Source organism: Equus asinus, chromosome 11 (genome assembly GCF_041296235.1).
Source record: "Equus asinus isolate D_3611 breed Donkey chromosome 11, EquAss-T2T_v2, whole genome shotgun sequence".
Taxonomy (NCBI): Eukaryota; Metazoa; Chordata; class Mammalia; order Perissodactyla; family Equidae; genus Equus; species Equus asinus.
Window position 1 is genome coordinate 68,426,981 of NC_091800.1, and position 19,795 is coordinate 68,446,775.

At 40.5% G+C, this 19,795-nt stretch overlaps 1 protein-coding gene across 1 annotated transcript in view; it reads left to right on the plus strand.

Moving 5' to 3' along the window:
• GPC6 (glypican 6) overlaps positions 1-17,935 on the plus strand; it is a 1,011,638-nt gene extending 993,703 nt beyond the window's left edge. The window contains exons 8-9 of the mRNA XM_014864850.3: positions 11,877-12,052; positions 14,685-17,935. Coding sequence (XP_014720336.2) covers positions 11,877-12,052; positions 14,685-14,887 — 379 coding nt within the window. The 3' untranslated portion in view covers positions 14,888-17,935. The remainder of the gene's footprint in view (positions 1-11,876; positions 12,053-14,684) is intronic.
• The last annotated feature ends 1,860 nt before the right edge of the window (positions 17,936-19,795 follow it).

Below are 19,795 nucleotides of genomic sequence, written 5' to 3' on the forward strand. Positions count from 1 at the left end.
TGGGCAGTTTCAAGCATACAAAGCAGCTGTGATCAAAAGGGAATGAGAAGATACGTGGATATTAAGTTCAGAAGAAGCTGCAGACGGTAAGCAGGGGTGCAAATGAGGAGCCCATTAGGTGTTGTTTCTTACATTGCTAAGTTGCTTTTGTTAGCATCTGTTGGTAATGATATTATCAACCATACTAGGGAGAGCTTAGCAAGGTGAAAAGAAGACAGCTATAGAAAGAGCTGTAATTGTTTCAAGTTGCTCCAAAATATCAATATGCAAATTTTAGATCATGAGGGTACAGAAGGCAATTCATGATATCAACAACACGCCCCTCAAAAATGCTTAGTAATTTACTAGTGTCCAGCCTTTTAGGCAGGAGACTTTGGGCCAGCAAATCCAGCTATGAATTAACAGCTTCTAAGGTGTCTTTTCCTAATGACTACACAGAAAGACACTGTAAAGGATGACCAGATGGCCTAATGAATAAAGTGGTGAATTTTTCAAGCTGCTCTGTTGCCCATCTGTGTTTACCTTTCAGGCTTGGCTAAAATGAAAGCTGTGTTTTGAACTACATTCCCAGGAATAGTCACACAGGTTGCTGGATATTAGCACAGATGCAATTTCTCACAAAAGGAAATATAAAGGATGGTTGCAGGCAGGGATTGGGGAAGGGACCGCCCTCCATCAAGAAAATGAACCGAGAAGATAAAGACCACTGAAGACAGAGCTAGAGGAGACTGGGAAGCTTCGGCCACGTTCCTCATTGTGCAGATCAGGAGTCCAGACAGGGTAAACAATTCGTCCAAGGTTACCCAACTAACAAGGGTGAAAGCTGGCCCTCTCCCAACTCCCAACCTAGTATTCTTTTCACTTCAATACCCTGCCTTTAAAACAAATGAAAGCTATACTGCCCTCCCCAGGTTCAGAGGACAAGTGAAACAGATCCTTAGCTCTATAAAAGACTTAATGGATCTATGTTTGTTCATTCAGCCCATCAGTCCATCAACAATATTATCAAGCACTGCCTCTGTCCCAGGCACTGTGCCAGGCTCTGTGAATTAAGTGCTATAAGATGGCAATGATATACACATGAAATGTAACATATACAATGGCAGTGTCAACACTTGAAAAGACACACAGCTGGAGAAAGGACAGTGGATTTTGGAACTTCAAGTGCCATACTATTAGACTGTAGGTTTGAGAAAGGACCACACAGCTGGAGATGCAACTGGATCAGTACCAAGGGACCAGGTTGAATTTCATCCAGAGGTCAATGGGAAGCCATTGGAGGATTTTATGCAGCTGAGGGGAATTATGAAGTTTAATGCAATAAAATCATTTGCAGAAACATCCCAGAATTTAACCCGGTGTATTATTAAAAAGATAAGGCTGTCAAATATTTGTGATTCAAGTTATGTTCCCATTGAAAAAATTACAATTTCATAGTTTCTTTTAGTTCCTTTTTTTATTCTTTCTCTAGAATGGAATCTTAATATTTTAACTTTATATTTAATAGCATAGTAAGTAGACAACCAATAAAGACTTGTTGAATCAAATTTAATTGAAGCTTTCTTCTCATCCAAATATTAATTGATCTAGAAACACGTGAGAAAAGTTTTTCATTTAAAGAAATTCCACTGAACTATATTGTAAGTTAAAAAGCCATTCATAAGGCAAATAGTAACCTATTCTCTTCCCTACTTTTGAAGTATGGATTCTCAGATAATAGGCCGTCTTAAATGTTCAGGAATGCTTTGAAAAAAGAAAGTTATTCTCATAACCCACATGAAATAAAAGAACCAGAACATTTACTTAATAAAAAAGTCTGTCAACAAGTGTCAGTGGATATGGAACAGAGAGACTTATTAGCGTTGATAGAGATTCTTACAGTCTGGAGTTTCTAAACTCAAGTCTGTGGGATAAGGCCACTGTTAACCCACACATTTCTTTCTCTCTTTCTATTTTACCCATCAGACTCTTCAGTCACATTCTTCGGTTCACACCCACTCCTGCAGCCCTTTTGTCCTATCTCAGTGTTTGATCGGCTTTTCTCCATCACCCACATTTCTCCCAATGATTTTCTGAATCCTACCCCATAGCTCTTTACCATACTTCCTTGATTCAAAAACATACCTATTTCACATTTTAACATTTCTGAAATCAAAATGACTCCTACAGTGGATATGTCCATTTACTCTGATGATTATCTTATTTTCCCAAATAGCTGTTATTAAATGAATGACACCTGTTGAAATTAGTGATGACATGAAATAGAGAACAAGATACACATAGATGAGGCTGCTAATGGCGGCCGCAGGGTAAAATCTTGTACTGAGATAATGGTCAAGGGTGTGTGAGGAGTGGCTCCCCTGGAATATGAGCCCACTTTTGTCCCCCTGCTCCCACTCTGGCCCATCTCTGGCTGATCTCACTGCTTCAGTAGCTAAACAGGCCTGGAAAGAGAAGGTGAGGTAGAAGGAAGAGACTGGCCTTTGGATGGGAGGAAATTGCCGGCATGCTGATGACTCTGTTGGCATTTAAACCTCCATTCTGACATCAGGTGGTTAAGAGAAGCCCTTACTTGCTTACCCTTCCCTTTCCAAACCACTGAGACAATTTCAAGACCAATACAATAATGTCTATGAAAATAGTTCCTAAACTCTGAAACAATGCTTCTCCAGTGTTAATGTGCAGGCTAAACTCTTGGGGATCTCGTTAAAAATTCTGCTTTGATAAGTCTGAATGGGACCTGAGATCCTGCGTTTCTAACAAACTTCCAGGGGATGCAGCTGTTGCTGGTCCAGGGACCACACTTTGAGTAGCAAGGCTCTAAGGCAGAGCTGCCAGATTTAGCACATAAAACACCAGACAGCAAATGGAATACACTTATACTAAAAAAGGATTCATTGTTTATGTGAAATTCAGATGTAACTGTCAGTCTCGTATTTTATTTTGTCTGGCAGCCGTACTTTAAGCTCCTATTAACATGTAAGATATTCCCTTTTTCAGTTCACGCACAAGCCTCAGGGAGGGTGTTACAATTTGTTGTTTTCTCTTTGTCTCCATGGATACCCTTGATGTTCCTTTCAATGGGGCTTTTCTTATATTAAAAAAAGAAATACAGCAACTGGGCCGGGGAGGTCATGTGGTTCAGTTGTAACATCACCCACTAAGGATAGCCAGAGCACAGGCCAGGTCAAAGTCATCTCAACAACGAATTGCTTAGTGTTCACATGTGCAGCAAGAGAGAATTTTAAGTTTGAAATAAAGCACAGCCTTCACGATACAGGATATTGTCTGTACCAACCTCTCGTCTCAAATGTGATGCACTTATGAGCCAAGGATGGATACGTTGAATTTCTTGTCAGTACTTGATTCAATAAGTGTCTTAGCTCAGGCTGCTATAACAAAAATACCATAGACTGGGTGGCTTAAACAGAAACTAATTTCTTCCAGTCTGGAGGCTGGTAGTCCGAGATGAGGGTGCCAGCAGGGTTGGGTTCTAGTGAAGGCCCTCTTCCTGGCTTGTGGATGGCAGCTTTCTCCCTGTGCCCCCATGCGGCAATGAGAGAGATGGCTCTGGTCTCTTTTTCTTATAAGGGTCCTAATCCCATCAGAGGGGCTCCATCCTCAGGACCTCATCGCAACCTAATTACCTCGCAAAGGCCCTACCTCCTAATACCATCACACTGGGGATTGAGGCTTCACTATATGGATCTTGCGGGGACACAAACATTCAGTACATAGCAGTTAGTACTCAGATTCACATCCTGCTTTATCAGAATAGCTAATAAAGGATTTTCCTCACAATTCACGGCAGTGTCTGTCACTCAAGAAAAGCAGCCTATTGCATCTTCAGCAACCAGCAGGAAAGTCAGTTTGCAAGTGAAACTTCTGGTCCTCCCATTTCTCACTTGTCTAAGCAACTTCTAGGGAGAAATGAGAGAAGACAAAGCAACACTCTGACTCAACTCAAACAGGAATTGAAAGGAAGCTAGTAAGTAAGGGAGGAAAATCAATAATAATCTAGAAGGCCAAAGGGAAAAGAAATTAAACAGTCATGGTGCAGGTTACAAATCTAGGCCTCCTAAAGTTCCCAGGGTGACCCAGAGACCCTGGGAGGACATTTGCAGTCATCCGTCATCCCTGAGAAGGGCATTTTGGGCAGCCAGGTGGCCGGAATGACCTGTCTGTACGGTAGCTAGAGAAGAATGATTCGATGGGTCGCAGAAAAGCATACACTCAGAAGCAAATAAAACTTGTGGATAGTTAGCTAATACAGCTTAGAACTTTGTCAGGCAGCAGCAGAAGAAAACATAAGTCCCTCATGGTATTCATACAGACTCTTACCTTTTTGTCATAGAGGCAGATTCTCACTTTGTGAGGACATAGCCATGTCAAATTACATCCTCCATATCCTCCTTGAGGCTTGTTTCCTCTTCATGGGATTCTTCTCCCAAGCTTATAGGGGTTAAATAGGAAGGAGAAGTATGGAAGACAATGGGATGGGGCAGGAAGAATGAGTGTGAAAGCCAGTCTGAGGAGCAAGTCCCAACAGCACATGGATTTCATGATAGGACATCCATCATGTCAGAGTTTTCAGGGTTTCTTGAGTCAGTTATTTCCAGACTCTTCCCTCTCCCCCATAAAACTGGCAAAACAACTTTCTGCTTCTCCTCCCTGTAAGCCAGTGTTTCACTGTCACTGTGTCCTTTCTTTAAAATGCCTTCTGGGAAGAGACGATGGAGATGCCGGCTGAGAGACGAGGATTAATCGGATCCGTTGGAAATATAGCTTTTGCAGGGAGATTCTGCTGTTTTTCAAGGCACCTGATCCTCACAGAAATAACTGTGTCCCCAAGGAAATCCCTTCCAAGGCCAGGAGGTAAATACAGTAAATTATAAGAAATAGGAAAAGTAGAAAAGTCTAGAAGATACATCAGTCACTCTCACCAGCCACTGAGTGGATTGACTAAGCAAAGAAAATAGCAAGTCATGACTGGGTAAGTTTGAGCAGATGGAAGAGGGATGAAATGATGCACGGTGATAAGAAATCTGTCAAAGATAGTGACTTGGCAGATCTGGCAGGACAATGTTGTTTTAGTCTGATTGTGAAATGTGTCCTAAAGCACTCAAGCTGCATTTTAAAGAACTGTGAAATATTTGATGTATACCCAGCCAGGCAACCAACTTGGGAAGGTGGGAAGTCTGGAAGACAACTGGCAATTGTCAAACCTGGCATTGCTGAATGCCCGCTTCCCTTCTGCAGTATCCTTGGGAGGGAAGACCCCATGAAGATTGACTGTCCTGGGGGAGAGGGACGCTGCATGCATCTCCTGCAAGTGCTTTAAAATGTGGCTACAAAAAGGAGGAAGGGAACGTGTTGCTGCCGACAGTCCGGCAGCCCTGAGAACTGACCCGTGGGTCTTCTTTCCTATTCATGCTGTAGTTGGCTGACTCCAGTTCTACCAAAAAAGGGTGGGTGGGGGAGCTCCTGCCAATGGATTAAGAGGCCAAGTCAGAGAATTTAGCTTCTGCTCAGTGCTGCAACCAATGAGTTCTGTGTCCTCCAAGAGTTCCCAAACCTTTTCACACCATACATCCTCCAGCTCAAGGAAAGCCACAACAAATCATTCTTCGGTACATGAATTCAGACTTTAAAACTCCAAACTCTGCTGCTGTCAGCCACTCCTAAGAAACAAGTTTGGCACTTGAGGGAGCTGTGTTAACAACTTAATTTTCATAAGAATACACTAGAATTGCATAGTGTGTTATATTTTCAAGCATTTTCATGTATCTTAGCTCAATATGGCAGCTCATGAAATAAATGTGTTATTCCTATAAATATAAGAATAATTGTGTGTAATTATATAAAGTAGCTAAATAACTTGCTCATGATCACACTGCTGAGTCTCATAGAGATCTCAGGTACCCTGGGTCCATCTCTGGGCCTTTGCCCATATCTCAGTGTCACATTTCACTGAAGCACCTAATGCCACAGACAACTCCAGCTTAGCAGTCTTCAAGAATTTGTAAATCCACTTAAAGCGTAACATCACAGTATGCTTTGAGTAAATCCACTTTCCAGTCAGGAAAAATGGAAAGGGAAAAAAGCGGTCTAGTGTATTAAGAACTTAAGAAAAATTATACTTAAAACTTAGATTTTTTTAAAAATTGTGGTAAAATATACATAAAATTTACCATTTTAACCATTTTTAAACGTACAGTTCGGTGGCATAAGTACATTCAAATTATTGTATACCATCACCACCATCCATTTACAGAACCTTTTTATCTTCCCAAACTGAATCTCTGCACCTATTAAATACTAATTCTCCACTCCTCCCTCCTTCTAGCCTGGCAACCACCATTCTACTTTCTGTATGAATTTGACTACTTTAGGTACCTTATATAGGTGGATTTATACAATATTTGTCCTTTTATGACCAGCTTATTTCACTAAACATGATGTCTTTAAGGTTCATCCACACTGTAGCATGGGTCAGAATCTCCTTCCTGTTTAAAGCTGAATAATGTCCAATGTGGTGTATGTAGATACCACATTGTGTTTATCCATTCAACCTTCAATGGGCGCTTGGGTTGCTCCTGCCTTATGGCTGTTGTAATAAGGCTACTATGAAGAGAAGCCTACGAATATCTGTTCAAGTCCTTGCCTCCAGTTCTTTTGGATATATACCCAGAAGCGGAATTGCTGAGTCATATGGTAATTCTGTGATTAATTTTTGGAAGAACTGCCATACTGTTTTCCCTAGTGCTGTACCACGTTACATTCCCTCTAGCGATGCACGGGATTTCCCATTTTGCCATGATTCGTAGTTCCCAAGTCTATTGATGGCATTGCCCTCAGTTAGGAATGCCCGTGTCACTCACCTGGGCACACATCACTCATAGTGAGCTTCACAGACATTTCCCGCACCAGGGCCCCTACTTAAGGCTGGGTCCACTCTTGCGGTTCCTATAAGGATTGCAGAATGCGCTTCAGCAAGAATCCATCAGGGAACTTTGAGGAACAAGATTTATTACTCAAAGGTCCTGGAGTGTACATGGCTCTCTGAGGGCCTTACAGCTAGCTCTCAGGTAGATAGTAAGAGAGAGAGAGCAGTCCTGGGGCTCTGCCTTTACTAGGGCCCGAGGGTGGGGTGCCTAGGGTTTCAAGGGTTTGATCTTTATTGGCTAACTTGAAGCACAAGAGTGAGAATTAGGGTAAGAGAAGGGAGAAGTGGGGTCACTCAAGCAGTCAGTTATCTAGGTTGCCCAGGGCTTTCTGAAAAGGGACCTTCCTGGGTGGAGGCGGTCTGCTTCCTTATCTGGTTGTTTTGCTAGTAGCCGTGTCATACAGCTGGCAGTATGTTAACTGAAGATGTATGTCTTTGCAATGGATGCCTCAACAATCAAAAACTTAATGTCAGGCACTTACACTCCACTCCACATTCTCACTAACACTTATTATTTTCTGTTTTCTGTTTGTTTTTCAAATAATAGCCATCCTAATGGGTGCGAAGTTTAAAACTTAGAGTTTTAAGAAAGCTTCTGAAAGAGGTTAGGGGTGCCACAGGGTCACAATCCCTTGTTTGAGATCCTTGGGACCATCAGTGTTTCAGAATTCCGAATTTTTTAGATTTTAGAAAATCATCACAGTGCGTATACTGTGTATAATGTAATACTCCCAGTGGGGTCTGAGGCTGCAACCCACAATCAAACACGTTAAATTTCCACAGCAAAATGTAGCACTATTCACACTAACTGGGATAAGTAGGGATAAGATCAAGTTTTGCTAATGAATGGATTGCAGGAAAAATCCTTGAAGATTTTTGAATTTTGTAACTGCAGATAAGGAATTTTGGACCTATATTAGTATTATATCTACTCAGATTAGGTAAACCCTTAAACTCACTGAAGATGAATGTATGTAGCTTATTGAGAATTAGAAATTGCTGTAGAGACATGTGTTGAATGGAGCCCATTTGTGGCAACAAGCAGGATTGAATCTGCTTCCCCACCCCCCACCATCTTCCAAGTGTGCCTTGAGGCAGGAGCAGTGGGAGGAAGTGTCAGGCATCTGAAAACAAACCCAGGCCAGTACCTAGACACCCATCTCTCCCTGTTCCTGCCCCTACTTCCACCTGGACTCTTGCCAACTCTGCTGGGCACCACAGGGTGACCCTCTTTCCGAGCACCTCATTCCTCAGACTTGCACTAGCTTCAAATCCCATTAAATCTTGAGGGCTGTTTGTCCCTTCCTCTCACTACACAGTTCCTTACCTCAGAACAACTTCCAGCATTAACGTGGTGATAAGAAATACTGACTACTGATGAGTTAACATGCCTCTCCTCCCAGCAGGCACGTTCCTATATCAACAGGGACCTTCTGGAAGCATTGGCTCAGCTGAAAGGAGGGATTTTGAATGGTGGCCATGACAGGCATGTGGCTGGCCAGTGGGAAACTGCTGTGGGGACAAGTCTTTGTCTCTCAGGTTTGAGGTCTCTCAGGTGACAGAGGCTGTCAGCTCTGCCAGTGGGGGTCCTGGCACAGAGCCTGCCCCCTCAAGACTAACTGTATCAGTCCCTCCTAAGTTCCTATGAGACTCTTCCACCCTAATCAGCTATATTGTTTAGATGTAATCAACGAAGCCTACATCAAAAATACAAAATTAGATGTTGTCTTACTGTGTTTGGGCTGTTCTAACCAAAATACCACAAACTGAGTAGCTTATAAACAGTACAAATTTATTTCTCACAGTTCTGGAGGCTGGAAGTCCAAGATCAGGTGCCAGCATGATCGACTGAGGGCCTCTTCTGGGTTGCAGACTTCTCCTTGTATCTTTACATGGCAGAGGGACTAGGAAGCTCCTGAGGCCTCTTTTATAAAAGCACTAATCCTAATCACCTCCCAAAGACCGCACCCCCTAATACCATCACCTTGGGCATTGGGTTTTCAACATATGAATTCGGGGGTAACACAAACATTCAGACCATCATGTGAAGAAAAGTAATTCTGCAAAGCTGCTGAAGATTTAGTTCCTAAAGCTCTTGCAAAATAGAAGGTAACCAAAATGGAGAAGCTATGCTTGACTGTTCGTGGATGCCACCCACTTACCACACCCCAGCAGGAAGCATTGGCAAATAATGACACCCCTCCAATTTGTCCCCATTTCTGGGTTCTCCCTGACTGGGGTAAATGTGCATCCAGCCTTGGAACCTGGTCTGTCTGCCACAAGATTCTCCTTCCTTTCCATGTCTCCCGGAACTGTAATGGTGTCAAAGTAGAATGCTGGCATGCCAAAGAGCTGGTGCAAAATCTAATAAAGGGAAGAATAGTAGGGGCTCAAAGATGCATCCATTTTTGCAGGATATGAGTGATATGTAAAGAGGCAGCAAATAAATGGGCTCAGGAGTCTTGGTGCTGAACTGGGCTTCCATAGAAGCACTCTGGACGTCCCTAGATTTGGCCTCAGGATGTACCTCTGGAGTGACAGAATGGCCATTTCTTTTTCAACTGTATTTTCAGTTTAAGTTTCCACATTGTCTCTAAAGTTACCCTTTGAATACAGCAAAAGGAGAAAAGGTTCTTGAGGACATGGGTGCATTGTCACTTGTTTTTATTTTAAGTGGCTGAGCATCAGTAGGCACAGTTAAAGCTGGGTTTATCTGGCAGTCTCTTATTGTTCCTGGATGCTCAGACTCCCAGGGGCAGCATTCCCATGTAAGCTATCGCAGTCAGCTTCTGATAAATGAGTCTCGGCTAGCAGTGCAGCGCACACAGCATCTGAAAGAAACAAAGCCCTGCTCTGACTCAGCATAGGCGCAGCTGCAGGAATCATTGTCTAAAACGTCGATGGCGCAACACCAGAAGTGACGATCACCTTTCGGCACCTCTAACTCCTGTGTCAGCAAAGCCTGGCCTGCCCTTGCTACTGTTTATTCCAATGGGCTTTAATAATTATGTAGAGCTCGTGGAACCTAGTACATGTAATTGAATGTCAATAATAGTCAACCCAATGTCATATTTTAGAAGTTATATCAGGAAACTCTCTCCGAATCTAACAAGAATTTATTGATATACCAGATATATTAAAAGACAGCATAGAAGTTATGCTTTGCTGCAAAAATAAAGAGATATGGTTCTATGACTTTTTTTTATTTCAGTTAGGATATTTTTTCAGGGCCATAGATACTGTGAAACTTTATGGAAAAGAATTTGCAAGGCACTCTATGTGTTTCATTATTCATTATGTAGTGAGCATTGTGAAGGTGATTTTCTTCAAGATATTGATGATGACATGGAGCTCATTCAGGGCACCTCTGATTTAAAATGGGTAAACCAATTCATACACCAATACATCATACATAAGATTTCAATACCTGAGAAGAGGCTTAAAATATAAAAGTTTCCCTGTGTGTTTCTGTTTCTTCTTTTGGAAGCTGATGGATAGAGCTTTTGGTTTCCGGAACTGGGAAAATGACCTGCAGGAAGGAAGAAAGTTTTAAGCATAAGTATATTGTACAAGACTATGTAAATAAGAATAACAAAATAGAAGAAAGGAAGTTTTTTGAGCTTTTAAGCAACAATAGTAGAGGCAGTAGAAGAATGATAATAATAGCAATTCGCAGGGCTGCCACCAGCCTGTTGGGTGCCTGTGCTGGATGTTCTGATTCCTCTTGAGATCCCTCTTCATCCCTTCCCTGGAGCGGTACCCTGAAGGAACCTCCACAAACTGCATCACCTGGGTCCCCTTGCCCACTGGCTTCCAGTTGGGTTCAGCCAATGAGAGGCAGCAGCTGGAGGTCAGAAGGAGGGACTAGAGAAGTCGGAGTATCATTCCCTCAGCTCCCTCCCTACCAGGCCTGGGTTTGGCAGCTGCTGTGCCATTTGGCCCCTGTCTGTGATTTCACTTCCTGTGCATTCTGGTAACAGCTCCTTCCCTCTGGCCCTTCTGCTCTTGCCAGCTCCTGGTTTCTTCACCGCTCTGCACTGGTTTCCTTTCACCCTGTCCACACCTTTGTAATAGGCTTTTCTTTAAACTCTCTTTCTTACCCCCTTTTGAGTGTGCCATCTGTATCTTACCAGGACACAGACAAATATAGCACGTTTGCAGGAATTAGAAAAAGGCATCCACATGCGTCCATGAGGATTCCTAATACTATTGTCTCTACTTTGGTATATATTGAAATTTTCTAAAATAAAAAAATTCCCAAAAAGAAAAGAAAAAAGCAGCCCTTTTGGTCAATGGTGCTGCGCAAGTGCATAGCTCCATGGGCACAGAACCCGGGCTGGATTTCAGCCCTCACTCACTCCCTCGGCAGGTGACTCTGTGTACTGTACCACCTGCCCAGCCCAACCCGGTAGCCCTAGGAAGCAATGGGCAGATCCCTCAAAGCTGGGAAATATCTTAAGGAGAAAGTGTGAATTGACCTGAGTCTTTAAGAATCTTTGAGATTTAAATGGAAAAGTGCACTGCAGACGAGGAAAACCTGTGGGACAGGCAATCCACGCCCAGGATTCAAACCAACGAAACACTGGGCCTCCTGCAACGGAGCGCACGAACTTAACCACTCGGCCACGGGGCCAACCCCAGGAGTAGTTAATTTTAAGTAACAGTTCCTATAAGTCCCCAGTTGAACACTCATTTGTAGGCAAGTCTACCTAAGAATTCAGTGCCATTTAAAAAACTTGTCTAAAGCCATTTAGCCGTATCTCCCTCTGAGAAAATGTGTTACTTCCCTCTACTGTTTGGTGTTTTTTCCAGGAATTGAGCCCCGTTTTTGCCGATGTTTTGGCTCACTGTTAGAGACAGCATGGTGGATTCTGGTCTCGAGGGCCCTCCTGCCTCACCCTAATCTGTTCTCTGCCTCTCTGCCCTGCAGATACCTGCCTGAGATCATGAATGATGGGCTGACCAACCAGATCAACAATCCTGAGGTGGATGTGGATATCACGCGGCCCGACACGTTCATCAGGCAGCAGATCATGGCTCTCCGTGTGATGACCAACAAACTAAAGAATGCGTACAATGGCAATGACGTCAACTTCCAGGACACGAGTAAGAAAGTCTTTACCAGTACTCTCCAGAGTGAGAAATGGTTAAAGAAGTTCACACTATCATTTTCTTCAAGAGCAGTACACACCTTTACTCTTGTGTCATGCTTACCGATTCTGCAAAGCTGTTTATAGTCCTTTGGAGAGAGAGCTCTGGTCCACAAGACTTAGGATACTACTAAAATCATAACCGGTCTTAAGGAAGAGTTTCAGCAGATGACATTCACCTGTACCAAAGCTGAAATTGAGTTTCATCTGCCAGTTGAGTCATTAATGATAAAGCAACAAAGTAATGTTTTCACTTTCTCCTTTCCCTGTCAGCATTTATGTCTCTGCTCCAAACTCCTGTCCCTCCTCCCAACCACCAAAAGAAGAATGTTCTGAAAATTGCTCACTCGGACAAGGCTGGGCCAGAATCCCTGTTTTATCACGTAGGAACTGAGGTCTTCAACAAATTACTTCTTAAGTCTCAAGTTCCTCTTCTACAGAATGGGAAGCATCCTCGCCTAAGGGGCTATTGGGAAGCTTTATTTGAGGCCATATGTAAAGGAGCTAATATAATACCTGTCATGCTATGGATTCAACTGCATTCATTCTCTATGAGTCATGCACATACCCCAACCGTTGACATTTGTATCTGAAATATTGAGAGATATAGTAAAATGCTGATGCAATATTACACATGCATATTTTATTAAACATCGCAAAAGCATCAGAAGTGATTTAAAAGACTACTAAGAGAATATTGACATGAAACTACCTGTATATGTTTTGTCTAAAGGATTTCAAGATGCATAAGTATTAAGACAAATTTTTTTGGTTTTTGTTTTGTTGGGGATTTTTTGCTTTTTTAAAAGTATGTACCCTTATAGAGAGAGTTCTCAGGAAAAGATTTCTCGAACATAAGAGGTGGAATTGCCAGTGATTCTGTAATTTGGTCAATGAAGCAAAAGATGATGCTTGTGTGCTCGAATTAATGAGACAGAAAGAAACAAGTTACAGGTGGAAAACATTAAGTCATCTAAGTCTAAGCTGTCATCCTACTGAGTTGTCCCCTGCAGAAAACTTTCAGTGCTTCACTCCATTTTAAATAACTCAAAAATTAATTTTCTAAATGCAAGATAATTCCAACCCAATAGACTTCATTGCTGTAAAATTTCTCAGAATCCTTCCATTATTTCTCTTCCTCTTTACTAAACCTCTTCTTCCCTCTTCAGAAGAGAACTTTACACACGTTTTAGCCTTTCCTGCTTCTCCCCTGCTCATTCCTTAGCCTCACTCCTCTCAATTTACCCATTCCGGTTCCCTATCTATTAAAATGCTTTATTATCTGGAGAATGACTGCTGGAATACATAAATCAAGATGCATGAGAGTTAGTTGATGTTGGCCATGCTTCTCTCTCCTCTCTGACCATGTTACATACATGTCAATCTGCAAAGCTTAGGGAATGTCTTTGAAAAGAGTTCTTGCAGCAACATTGGAGAGTACCGCTTAGCCGTAACCCAAACATGAAATTTGGCCTTTTAGGATAATGTCTGTCCTACAAACCATTATTACATCTTCTAGTCATCATCATCCTTATTGCTTTTGACATTTTTTAAAATCGCCCCTTAAATAACTGCATTTGTGATTCCCTTTCGGAAAGTGATGGGGCCATTATTTTTCTCAGCTGGAATCTCCTGTCATTATTTGCTTACCACATTTTTAATATTCTAAATTGCTTTAATAGTATCTTTGTAAAGGTTATGTTACTTCTTGTTCATAATGCCAGTGTTTGGAACAATTCCCTGAGCAATTCCGCTATCTCTGAATTTACTTAATGGTCATTTTACCCCTTGTAAAGGCCACTAAAGATAAATCAGAGAAAATGTTAAGAACCTGGTATCATGTATTCAAATATCTTATCTGGTATTTAGATGTCCCATTAAAAAAAAAAGAATTGTGCTGAGTTGTGCCTTTCTCATTCTGGGGACACTAGAAGAGTCCCTACCTTACCTTGGCTTTACTTAAGTAGCATTGTGCAGCCAAGATGGCACCAGTCTTTCAGGAGCAGCTCAATCAGGGCTTTACCATTTTAGGCCAGCAGGGAGGAGTTTAGACCTATTGGATGGAATCATTGAACAAGTAGGGGAAATAGCAAATGTCATAACCAATTTCCTGAGTCCTCACAGGAACATTTTCTCACTTATACCCCATAACAATTCTGTGAAATAGATATGATTATTCTCATTTTTCCAGGTGAGGAAGCAGTCTCAGCAAGGTGTAGGGGAGGAAGAAATATTCCTCTACACTTCTAGGTTCTTCTGGTTGGTCTAAGAATTAAATTGACATAAGACAGAATAACAGGAGAAAACTCAAACAAAGTTTAATAACATGTATACATGGGAGAAACCCAGGAAAACCATGTAATTCACCAAAATGGCTGAAGCCACCACCTTAAATACCATCTTCAGCTAAAGACAAAGGAGGATGCTGGGGTAGTGGTTTGGGACTTCAAAGGAATGCAATTCACATGGAGATGCAAAAGCAAATGTTTAGTAAACAAAACCCTTCAGCCACCATGACCAAATCTGTCATGTGTCCCCACTCTTTCCTGGTTGTGATCTAACTCTATTTTTCAATCTGCCCATACCAGGTGATGAATCCAGCGGCTCAGGGAGTGGCAGTGGGTGCATGGATGATGTGTGTCCCACGGAGTTCGAGTTTGTCACCACAGAGGCCCCTGCAGTTGATCCCGACAGGAGAGAAGTAGACTCTTCTGCAGCCCAGCTCGGCCACTCCCTGCTCTCAGGGTCTCTCGTCTGCATCGTCCTGGCACTACAGAGACTGTGCAGATAATCCTGGGTTTTTGGTCAGATGAAACTGCATTTTAGCTATCTGAATGGCCAACTCACTTCTTTCCCTGCACTCTTGGACAATGGACCATGCCACAAAAACTGACCGTTTTCTATGAGAAGAGAGCAGTACTGCACTCTGCCTCCTTTTTGTTTTCCCAAAGAGTACCGGGTGCCAGACAGGACTGCTTCCTCTTTCTTTCAGCTATCTGTGGGGACCTTGTTTATTCCAGAGAATTCTTACTCAAATCTTTCGTACCAGGAGATTTTCTTACCTTCATTTGCTTTTATGCTGCAGAAGTAAAGGAATCTCACGTTGTGAGTTTTTTTTTTTCCCCATTTTAAAAAAAAAGGTAGAAAGAAAATAATTTTCCTTGTAAGGTCAATCCAAACCCCAAGACAATTGCATTTCAACAAAAGAGCAAACGAGAGAAAAATAAGAGTTTTAACGCCATAAGTTCAACATTGCCGGCCAACTCCCAGTGTAAGCTTTTCTGTGACAAATCAAGTTTACAAAATGCTTACAGGGAGAAAGTTCGAAGTTGTTTTAATGTAGTGAAAATATACTGTTGTCTTGAAGGTATTGTCTTCACTCTAACTACACAAAACCAAACTGATTTGGAGGTACTGATATTAAATTTCTAATTCCATCTTTAATACGAGAGCAAAAATTACTATGACTCAGCACCTCTCTCTCACCCTGCCCAATTTCAATTTTAGTACTGGCACCATTTCTCTTAATTCTCTTAGTGTCTATCCACTGCATCCAATTGGCACAGATTTCCCTTCATCTTCAGTTACTAGTGGACACGCCCATCAATTCATCCTCCTCCAGGGTCTGAATTGAAAATAATCCTCAATGATAGAATCACTTTGCTTTAGCCACAGGTTTGACATTAATTAGATGTTTCTGCCCCTGTGCTCTTTACCTTCCCAGAAGAAGAGTTCTTTTAATGAACTGATAAACAATTAGATCCATAAGTGAGTTTTCATTTTTAACTATTTGCTTTGTGTCAATTGGTTTCTGTACCACAAGGGCATTCTCTTACAAAATAACTCACAACAAAAAAAGTCAAGCCAGAAAATATATATATATAGTATTGACATGGAGATTTCTTTCACTTTTTTAGTCTTAGTATGATCATCTATTTTTATATCTATATATATATAAATCACAGATTTTAACTTCTTAATTCCAAGCTCAGGGTTGACACACCTTTGTAACGAAAATGTTTTGTCAACCAGCTCTTCTTGTTTTGTGCTGCTCAGAGAAGGGATTCCTCAATGATCTGTGAGCACCAAGAATCAAGAAAGAGAACTTTTTACGTATCTAACTGTCCATTTATTAAAAGTTTCCAGGGCACACCCTTTTTGCATGAGTGTGCTTTGTCCTGGGTGCTCCAGACTGTACCGAGCTCATGCGGAGAGCCATGGGTGTGCAGGACTTCACTGGTTGTGGAAACTGTATGCGTAAAGAATGTGTTTTCATACAAAAACCATTGCTTTCATGTATACCGCCTTCAGCCTAGGGTTCCTGCTTGGCACGTGGATAAATGTCCTAACTCAAGAGGCCAGTTTAGAGCCACAGCCTAACTGATCTGCCAGGAGGGCCAGAGCCAGGCCTTATGCTCCCCCTAAGAGAGAGAAGTAAAATAAACCAAACTGGGGCTTTATGAACAGAGTTGGCTACCCATGTGTTTCTTGGTTTTTATGATGTATCTGGGGTTGGGAAAAGTAATGTTTCAGGACACCATTGTAGGCCAGTCATGTTTTAATTAACCCATTGACAGTAATGGTATTTTTCAATCTCCACTCTCATCAAAATTATAATTAGTTATTGATTAGTCATCACATTTAAGTAGAACACATGCGGCACACTAGTATTAAGTATATTTGAGCACTTTTGCAAAACTGAAAGTATTTAGAAGCATCTACTGCTATTTTATGCCTAACGAAATATGAAATGTAGGATTCTGAGAGACTTTGTGGCATCTTTTCATTTAAATCTTTATGAAGTTAACACTTAATCTAATTCAGCATTACATACTTCTAGAAAACCATCCATTTCACTGCCAAACTTTGGCTTCCTACCACCAATCACACATAAAACATCTCTGAGAAGACCAATCATTATGTTGCTCATTTCATTGTGTGTTCAGAAATCAGTATTGTCTTTCTCCAGTAATTATGGTGCAATACAAATTAAATCAACTTTGATTTTCCAGAATATTTGAATAATAACTTGTTTTTATGGCTTCATACTCCAAATCTTTTTTCTTTTTAGCTATTTCTGCATTGTCTTCTATGAAATAGATCAGAATGCCTTGTTTTCCCTGTGCTTTCACCCCCAAAAGGTTTTGTGCATGTATATGAATACACCTTATACTAATGAATGTGAACCCACGTTCTGTACCCACTAAACACACAGATAATATATAAACGCCTGCTTCATTTATTTCAACACCTTAATTTTCGATATTATTCATGTTGGTGAAATACAGTGATCCATATGAGCCAGGCAGAGAGCTGAAATGACTATGTTAATGATGCCACAATATTAGTTACCTGCATGGATGTGGTCAGAATATTATTCAAATTGTACTTCCTGGTTTTTATCATCATCCTACTATGTTGTATGATTTTCAGGCTAATTTAACAAGAGAATTTTTTTCTGCTCTAAAGGAATCAGGTTAGTCTAGTTACCCCATTTCAGTAAGTATTTTGGAATCCCCTCCATGCCAAATTAATTTCTCTTGTTTCAGCATATTGATAGGGGATTCAATGATGCTCCATTATTTTTCCTGACCTGACCTCATTTGCTTTGATGTCCCCTAAGTTCTGTAATCACATTGTAACCTCTGTTATGAGTAGAGAGGAATTGGGCTCACTGAAATCAGACACTAGAAATTGTTGGGTGATGCTCATAACTGCAAACACTTAGCTTATTGAAGTGCCTCTATTTACATGTTCTTTAGTTATAATATGTATTTTTCTAACAGAAATACACGTCTGTAATTGGTGTATATTATACTTTGTATATGTTATAACAAAAGCTAAACAGAGGCTAAAGTCTTTAGCAGAGAAGAATGACTTGCAAATTTACAAATTAGCCCTGCTTATGGTTCTGTATTGAAGGACCCCATGACATCCTTCGGTCATTTTAGCGAAGGTCAAGTCATGCACTTCAATTATAGCCATTGTAGAACAACCTTAGTACTACAATCTGACTCCCTTGCAGTGACTTACCCAGATAAGGAACTTGTATTACCTGCTTGAAATGTAAGGGATAGAAAATACTCTTTGTCTACACTGAAAAACACTATTATTCATTGACAAGCAGTAGTAATTATAAAAGTAACATTCTATAAATCAAACATATTGAAAATATTATTGGACTCAGAACGCTGATATTTAATTTATATTCCCTGCTGCAGACATTAGCCTGCTTTAATTCTTTAGCCATTACACGCAAGTTTTGGCTACACACTGAACACCAACTAAAGTCACCAAGGAGAAATAAAAACTTTGTAAATTCCTAAGTTGTGATTCTTTTATTACTTCTCTTTGCAAGGCTAATTATCACGTGGTTTGATTAAAGGTGTAAGTGTTAGCAAATGCAAGTTTTGACTTATCCAAAACTTGCAGAAATTCAAATTCATTTTCATTCACTTACAGTCACTAACAGACTTGACTTTTAACTTAACGGAGAGAGGGGCAGTTTAGCTTTGCCAACAGAAGAGTAAAGAAAATCATAACTTAGAAATTTGCAATGTGTTCCTCCGTGGTGAAGACATTAGCCAGTGTTTAGTTTTAGGCCAAGTTATAGAAATAGAGTATTGATTTGTATGCATTCTGGAGCCTTGCTATATCATGGTTTGCTACAGCACAGGACTCAGCCTAGCGTGGGGCCATTTGAACCTCATTCGAAGTTGAATAGTTACTGGAATCTTTGACATTGCCCTGTAATGAGGTACTTCCATGAAAAGACACCTAAAGATGGCATAATAGTGAGGTTTCTGTGTGCATATGCATAATATATATGCAGGACAAATGTGTGCACCATCAATCCTAAAATTTTATGTGACTGTCAAATAAATATTATTGGGTTAAGATTTTTCATTTCTGATTTGGATAGAAAATTGCTATTAATCTTGTATTAAAATAGTTTTAAAAAAATCTACCAGTGCCCTTTCTGCATTTTCTTAATAATTGTCATAGTCGAAATTTCAGAGCTTTTGAATTATTTTGTTTGAGGCCTTTTTAAAAACTGCAATATTTATTAAAAAAAAAAAAAAGAAACAAAGAAAGAAAAGAAAAGCAACCATAAATTAAATCAGCATCACTCATTCAAGTATGCTTGGCATTTGGAATCATGAATTTTCAGTACTTCTTTAGAGCTTTGCAAATGTGTAAGGAAAATACTACATCTCTCTTATTTTGTTTTGTTTTTCTCTCTTAGGTAAAATTTAGTGGCTCGAGAACTGATGTCAATACTTTATAAATGAGGTCAGAAAAATGAGATAATATGTGAAAGGACTAACAATTTCCAAATTCAGCAAATTGCATTGATTTTTATATTTCTGAAAGTTCTCATGCTCTCAGGAATGCTAAATATTATATAACATGCTAAAGATTCATTTAAAAAATATTTATTAAACTCTGACTCTGTGCTAAACCTGCTCAAGGTGCCAATCACTGGTTGTCCAAAACCACCAGTTGGAAATTATTCATTCTTTACTACAGTTAACTATGGTTCATACTACTACATTGCTTATTTCAAGAACGCTCTTTTATATAAAGAAACCATATAAATATAGTTGCCATGAATGCAACATTTCACTGTAGGCAATATTATAATTTAGCTCACATTATTACTTTGTTGGTTTGGAACTTTAGGATAATTCCATCTACG